The sequence below is a fragment of the Rhinopithecus bieti genome, unplaced genomic scaffold, assembly GCF_001698545.2.
Source record: "Rhinopithecus bieti isolate Rb0 unplaced genomic scaffold, ASM169854v2 scaffold_44745, whole genome shotgun sequence".
In the NCBI taxonomy this organism is placed as follows: domain Eukaryota; kingdom Metazoa; phylum Chordata; class Mammalia; order Primates; family Cercopithecidae; genus Rhinopithecus; species Rhinopithecus bieti.
The window spans coordinates 244,706-252,356 of NW_016818280.1; the positions used below are offsets into that span (position 1 = coordinate 244,706).

A 7,651-nucleotide genomic window follows, 5' to 3' on the forward strand; every position below is an offset into this window, starting at 1 on the left:
AGTAATGGCCAAATTTTATGAATTTAATGATTTTGATTTGCATTTCTTTTTTTCTTTTCTTTTCTTTCTTTTTTTTTTTTTTTTTTTGAGACAGGGTCTTACTCTCTTGCCTAGGCTGGACTGTGGTGGCTCAATCTCGGTTCACTGCACCTTCTACCTCCCAGGCTCAGGTGATCCTCCCACCTCAGCCTCCCGAGTAACTGGGACAACAGACATGTGTCACCACATCTGGCTAATTTTTTGTTGTTGTTGTAGAGACAGGGACTCACTATGTTGCCCAGGCTGGTCTCAAGCTCCTGGCCTCAAGGGATCCTCCTGCCTTGGACTCCCAAAGTGCTGAGATTACAGGCGTGAGCCACTGCACCAGGGTGATTTCATTTCCAACAAGTTCTCAAGTAAAGCTGGTGCTACAGGCCCAAGGACCACACCTGGAGAGCCACTGTCCTAAACTTTTGCACACAATCTGGTGATGCCAGAGAGTGAGAGGATATGGGCCTTAGTGATATGGTCACCCCAACACTTGGCAGGAGCCTGTGTACATCCGTGCACCAGCTGCCACCATCAAAACACCACAGGGGTGAACAATTCCATAAGACTGGAGCTCCTGGGGTTGGCACTAGTTCAGAGGCAGCTGACAGACCTGGGTGCCAGGGTGGGATGGAGCCCAGGAGGGCACAATAGTCAAAGAGCCAGAGGAGGGAAACCCTCTGAGCCACCACGTCTTCATCTACAAAAACCTTCCACTTTCCAAGGACATCAGTTCCGTGCCTTTACCCACCCGTCCTGACCAGCCCTGCACCCACTGCATCCTCCTATACCAGCAGGCCTAGGACCACCCTGCCTCAGTCTCCGTGCACCCGTCCTCCTCCCACACGGTGCCAGGACCACTCAGCCTCAGCAGCATTCTCATACTACTGCCAGGCCACAGGCCTATACAGGAGTCCTCACAAAACCCCACAGCTGAGCTCTTATTTGATTGACTGATTGAATGAGACAGGGTCTTGCTCTGTCACCCATGCTGGAGTACAGTGGCACAATCTCAGCTCACTGAAACCTCTGCTTTCTGGGCTCAAGCAATTCTCTAGACTCAGCCTCCTGAGTAGCTGGGGCCACAGGCACATGCCACCATGCCTGGCTAATTTTTCTATTTTTTTTTTTGCAGAGACAGGGTTTTGCCATGTTGCCCAGACTGGTCTTGCACTCCTGGGCTCAAGTAATCCTCCTGCCTCAGCCTCCCTGCCTCCCAAAGTGTTGGGCTCACACCTGTAATCACAACACCTGCCCTCCCAGCCTGGGAGGCAGCACAGGGTACACACAGCCTCCATGGGCCCACGAGGTCACACATCTGGCCTGAGTGGGCACCCTGGAGCATGCCAGGATGACTCGGGCCCACCTGGCGCCTGGTACACAGGCAGAGTAATCTGTGGCTTCACCAGCCATCTCTGCACATCTTCCATGTAGACTCCCACCACCCCATGGGCAGGAACTGCTTCCTGTCCAACAGGACTTCAACGAGGCTGGTATCTTTGGAGGGGAGGACCTGGTTCTCACCCCTACTTCTGCCCTATGAATACACCTCATGCAACACTGGCATGGTGCAGGTGACAGGGCTTCAGCACCAGAGGCTCCCCAAACTCAGCCCCACCATCCCTGAAACAAGTGTGCTCATGCACAAACACAAACACAGGCACGCACACGCACGCATACACATGCATGCACACACTCACATGACTGGGTCGCTTCATGTGACCGAGTGTGCATCTGTACATCACACAAATCCACCCACATGCCCTCAGCAAAAAGGAGGATCCAAATAAAACCAACTGATCCTTTCATGTAATGGGGCTCCCGTGCAGACACATGGCACGAGAAGCAGCGCAGACAGTGCTGGGTAGGCAGCTCTGGCAATGCCCAGTGCTGGGGCTGGCCCCGACCACGAGCCCCATTGGTTCCACCTCTACACCCCGCCATCACACTCGGAAGCAGCACCACTCAGTTAGGGTCACTCAGCTACGCAGGGGCTAGCGAAGCAACAAGGCGCGGCCACTGCCGAGCACGCAGGAAGACTCACCACTGAGGATCTCGTTGTTGTTCCCCCAGAAGTCAGCTAACTTGGAGGGTCGGCTGTAGAATTCGTCCCTGTTGGCTGCCAAGATGAGCCTGCAAGAGGAAAGCACCACTGACGGCTTCAGATGGAAACGAACGAGCCAAGTCTTTTTCTCTCTTCACACACAAAACTGGCCTCAGTGGCAATAAGGGCCAGTCTCAGAGGGGCAGGAAGCCAGCAGTCCTGCCGCACCTGCATGGGAGGAAGGAGCACAGTGGCTACAGGTGAGCTCTCGGGAGCCTGCAGCTGGGGCTGCACTCAGAGCCTTGCCCGTAAACAGGAGGATGCTGGGCAGGGACACACATCCACAAAACTCAACGGCAGGAGACGGGTCTGCCAGGCCCTTAGGGGCTGGTACCAAGCATGCCTGGAGCCCAGGCTGGAGGGTTGGGGCCTGTCCCTCCTTCTGTCCATCTGTCCCCAGCCCTGGGAACACCCACAACAAATCCATGGGCTCCTGGAAGCGTGAGCTCAAGGATACAGATTGAACGGCACAGCATGTGGGCGTCTGAGGGCTGCTCCATTCTGTGGCTTTTGGAGTTAATTTCTGGGGTCGGTGGGGAGTGGATGGGAACTTCTCTGTTTTACTAGTTTTTTTGCATTATGACTCAAACAAAATATTTCTATTTTTATTTATTTTTATTCTTTGAGATGGAGTCTCGCTCTCTCACCCAGGTTGGAGTGCAGTGACGCGATCTCGGTTCACTGCAACTCCCGCCTCCCGGGTTCAAGCTATTCTCCCACCTCAGCCTCCTGAGTAGCTGGGATTACAGGCAGCCACCACCACACCCAGCTAATTTTTTGTACTTTTAGTAGAGATGGAGTTTCACCATGTTGGCCAAGCTGGTCTTGAACTCTTGACCTCAAATGATCCACCTGCCTCGGCCTCCCCAAGTGCTGGGACTACAGATGTGAGCTACCACACCCAGCCTAATCAAATAAATATTTCTTTTGCAATTAGGAGAGACATCGAAACTTTAATAGCCCTGGTCTTGAGGAAAGAAAACTGAGTTTCAAGTCCCAGCTTGGACACTAGAAGAAAACAAATAAGGACATAGTAGTGACTGAGTGGAAGGGGTCAGTTCCTGCAATATCTGTTAGACCTGAGGATCTAAGAAGCAATGGCTGGGCCAGGCACAGTGCATGACACCCATAATCCCAGCAGTTTGGGAGGCCAAAGTGGGCAGATCACTTGAGCCTAGGAGTTTTGAGACCAGCTTGGGCAAGAAAGTAAGATCCCGTATCTACAAAAAAAAAAAAAAAAATACAAAAATTAGTCAGGCGTGGTGGTGCATGCCTGTATTCCCAACTACTTGGGAGGCCAAGGCAGCAGGATCATTTGAGCCCAGGAGTTTGAGGCTGCAGTGAGCTGTGACCGCACCAATGTACTCCAACCTGGGGAACAGAGAAGCCCTGTCTCTCAAAAAAAAAAAAAAAAAAAAAAAATGATGGCTGAAGACCCCCTGAACACTTGTGCCATGGAGAGGCAGCTCCAAGGAGCAGGGCTCGGCTGTCCTACCATCACACTGTGAGTATGAAACCAAGCTGCAGTGGTGAGATCCTGACAAGTGTTTAAAAATAATTTCCATATTGATCATTGCACATTAAGTTCATAAAACATTTGTTCCTGATGAAATGTGAAATAACAGACATTCATAAAATTGAGAGTGAAAGTGGTGCTCATGGCTGGGTGCAGTGGCTTATGCCTGTAATGCCAGCATTTTGGGAGGCCAATGAGGGTTGATCATGAGGTCAGGAGTTCAAGACCAGCCTGGCCAAGATAGTGAAACCCTGTCTCTACTAAAAATACAAAAATCAGCTGGACGCGGTCGTGGGCACCTGTAATTCCAACTGCTTGGGAGGCTGAGGCAGAGAATTGTTTGAACTCGGTAGGCAGAAGTTGCAGTGGGCTGAGATCGCGCCATTACACTCCAGCCTGGGTGACAGAGCAAGACTCCATTTCAAATAAAAAAGAAAGTGGTGGCCGGGCGCGGTGGCTCAAGCCTGTAATCCCAGCACTTTGGGAGGCCGAGACGGGCGGATCACAAGGTCAGGAGATCGAGACCATCCTGGCTAATACGGTGAAACCCCGTCTCTACTAAAGAATACAAAAAACTAGCCGGGCGACGAGGCGGGCGCCTGTAGTCCCAGCTACTTGGGAGGCGGAGGCAGGAGAATGGCGTGAACCTGGGAGGCGGAGCTTGCAGTGAGCTGAGATCCGGCCACCGCACTCCAGCCTGGGCGGCAGAGCCAGACTCCGTCTCAAAAAACAAACAAACAAACAAACAAACAAACAAACAAAAAAAAAAAAGAAAAGAAAGTGGTGCTTGCACCCACCACTCATGCCCTTAGAGACCTGTATGCACATGTGTGCCCCCCAACTCAGCATCTGTCCCTGAAGCTTCCTGCCTGCAGAACTGGGGAAATGCTTTTGGTTGTTGCCAGGGACTGTGCCATGCCTAGAGCCCTTGGGGTCTGCTATGGAAGCCTCAGCACCTCCAGGGTGCCTCACTCAGCCTGCTCTGATGCCCCGCTGGCCCCAGGGCTGTACCAGGTCTTGGGAATGTGCTGCCTGGGATGGGGGGAGGTGGTCTCTGTCCCTGATATGAGCCTCAGCCTTTGTACCTCTAACTGCCAAGTTTCAACCCAGACCTGGACCAAGTCTCCATGTCCCTTCTGGGCAGAAGTGCCCCCCAACCTCTGCAGCGGGGATGGCAGTAGAGCCCACCTTCCGTGGGCTGGACAGTGCAGTAGAAGGCAGTGCACCTGCCCCAGACCTGGATGGGCCAGTCTTGTAGAAGGTGGCCACTGGCTGTGACCCGGCCAGCAGGCAGAAGAAGGGAGAACACCGTAGTCCCTGACTGCTATGGTGGGGATGCGCCAGGGTCTGGGATGAGAGCTCCTCTACCCCATGGGTGGGGTCAAGTTCCATTTGGTTCTGCTCAGCATTCTCTCTTAAACACCTTCCTCCTCTGCTTCCACGTCCCAGAGCCCTGCAGGTGAACAGGGCTTGGGGGAGCCAGGGACATCTCATCCCAGTCCAACCCCAAACCAGGCTGGGGCTGTTGGCTTCGGGTGCTGATTCTGACATAATGCTCTTGCAAAGGGAAAATAAAGGGGAGAAAAGTAAGAAGAAAAGCTGAATGAGCATGGACTTCTGTCCTAAGACGTTCAGCTGTCTGTTTTTAAACAAGGAGCAATTATATATGTTTGCCTATTAACTCAGGAACATTAATTGCCAGGTTATTTTTGTACCAGCAGTCACTGTTTAGCTGAATTGCTGGTGGTTTGCCAGGGATTTCATTGAATACATAATTCAGGGATGAGCCAGCATGCTGAGTACCCAGATCAACCCCCAAAGAGGGGAGGAAGTAGCTCTCTCCGTCATCACTGGTAGGGCTGCACATGGATAGAAGCCTATCTGCGCCCCACGTCCAGAGAGACAGGGATGCACCCACCACGGTGAGGTCCCTGAGGATGGCAAGTCACCCCGGCTTTATTTTGTTCCAATAACTGAAACCACTAATTATCCATCACCACTTGACACCCACGCTGCTAGGCAGGGTGAGTGTGTGCACCGTCTCGGGGGGTATATGCATCATCTCAGGGGGCGAGTGTGTTCTGCTGGGGGGTGAGTGTGTGCACTGTCTGGGAGGCAGTTTGGTGACAGATAGATAGGAAGTACTCTGGCCTGAGATCCAGTGATCAAACCCTGAGTGGTGACCCCATGGAAGCTGCCCCATGAAGTAACGGCTTGTCCTGCAGCCACTCCAGGCTGAAGTCAGCAAGGGGCATCGCATGGGGCTATAAACAGGCAGTTTTTTTTTTGTTTGTTTGTTTGTTTTTGAGATGGAGTCTCGCTCTGTCACCCAGGCTGGAGTGCAGTGGTGCTATCTCAGTTCACTGCCACCTCTGCCTCCCAGGCTCAAGTGATTCTCCTGCCTTAGCCTCCCTAATAGCTGGGATTACAGGTGTGTGCCACCATGCCAGGCTAATTTTTGTATTTTTAGTAGAGACGGGGTTTCACCATGTTGGCCAGGTCGGTCTCAAACTCCTGACCTCAAGTGATCCACCTACCTTGGCCTTCCAAAGTGCTGGAATTACAGACATGAGCCACCGCGCCTGGCCGTAAACAGGCAGTTTCGAAAGAGGAAGGGTGACATGATGAAGTGACTGTTATCTTGCTGCGGGGTGTTGGTTTTCTGTGATGGGTATCAAATTACCAAACACAGTGGCCTAGGCTGGGCATGGTGGCTCACGCCTGTAATCCCAGCATTTTGGGAGGCTGAGGCAGGAGGAGTTCCAGACCACCCAGGACAACATAGCGAGGCCTTCTCTCTAGCAAAAAAGAAAAAATTAGCTGGGCATGGTGTAGTCCCAGTTACTTAGGCATGCTGAAGTGGGAGGATCACTTGAGCCGGGGAGTTTGAGGCTGCAGTAAGCTATGATCACACCACTGTACTCCAGCCTGGGCAACAGAGCAAGATCCTGTCTCTAAAACAATAACAATAATAATAAAAACATAGTGGCCTAAAGCACCCCACTTTTTACCCCAGTCCACAGGTGAGGAGTCCAGCCCAGCCTAGCTAGGTACCTGTACAAAGCCTCCCAAAGTGCTGCAGAGGTGCTGTCAGGGGCTCGGTAGAAGCACCTGTGCTCCCAGTCTGCAGCATGCCCTTCTCCTGGCTGGATATCCCACAGCCAGAGCAGCAGCAGCCACCAGAAGTGTCTCACACCCTCCCATCAAGTCAGGAAAACACAGCGCACATTTGCTCAGTCACCCAGAGGTGGCACATTTCGCCTTTGGCTTAGGGCTTTGGAAAATAGTCCAGAGAAATCCCAAGGCCAACTGGTATGGCAGAAACCACAGGACAGGTCCTGGCAGCAACACACGGGTTCTAAGTGAAAGCAAGAGGGGCCCATGTCAACCCTCCTCCTCTCTACCCAGGGGGCCGGGTGGCACTGACCACACCTGCAGACTGGCCATCAAGCTTTCTTCCCAGAGGTGGGAGCACTCGGGGTGGGTTGAGTCTCTTCAGCAGCCTGCAGGAGGCAGCCCTGAAACGCATACAGAGCTGGCCGGCTCTCCTCAGCGTGCTAGTTTCCTGGGGCTGCCGTAACTAAGCACCACAGACTAGGCGGCTGCAACAACAGATACTATTGTCTCGCAGCATTGGATGCTGGAGATCCAAGATCAAGGCATCAGCAGGGCTGGCTCCTTTTGAGGGTCTTCTTGGTATACAGACAACTGCTTCTATCTCTGTATACACACCAGCTTCCCCTATGCGTATCTGAGTCACCCATCGTATTGATTAGGGCCCTACCCACATGACCTAATTTTACCTTAATCTTTTTCTTTTTTTTTTTGAGATGGAGACCTACTCTGTTGCCCAGGCTGGAGTGCCGTGGCGCAATCTCGGCTCACTGTAAGCTCCGCCTCCCAGGTTCACGCCATTCTCCCGCCTCGGCCTCCCGAGTAGCAGGGACTACAGGCCCCCACCACCACACCCAGCTAATTTTCTGTGCGTTTTAGTAGAGATGCGG

At 52.7% G+C, this 7,651-nt stretch overlaps 1 protein-coding gene across 14 annotated transcripts in view; it reads right to left on the reverse strand.

Annotated features, from left to right (window-relative positions):
* TANGO2 (transport and golgi organization 2 homolog) overlaps positions 1 to 7,651 on the reverse strand; it is a 49,235-nt gene that overhangs the window by 23,226 nt on the left and 18,358 nt on the right. For all 14 annotated transcript variants that reach the window (XR_001882358.1, XR_001882359.1, XM_017856693.1 and 11 more), the window contains one exon: positions 2,072 to 2,160. Coding sequence is in view for 10 of the 14 variants with exons in the window: in XM_017856695.1 (XP_017712184.1) it covers positions 2,072 to 2,160 (89 nt within the window). In the remaining 4 variants the exon portion in view is untranslated. The remainder of the gene's footprint in view (positions 1 to 2,071; positions 2,161 to 7,651) is intronic.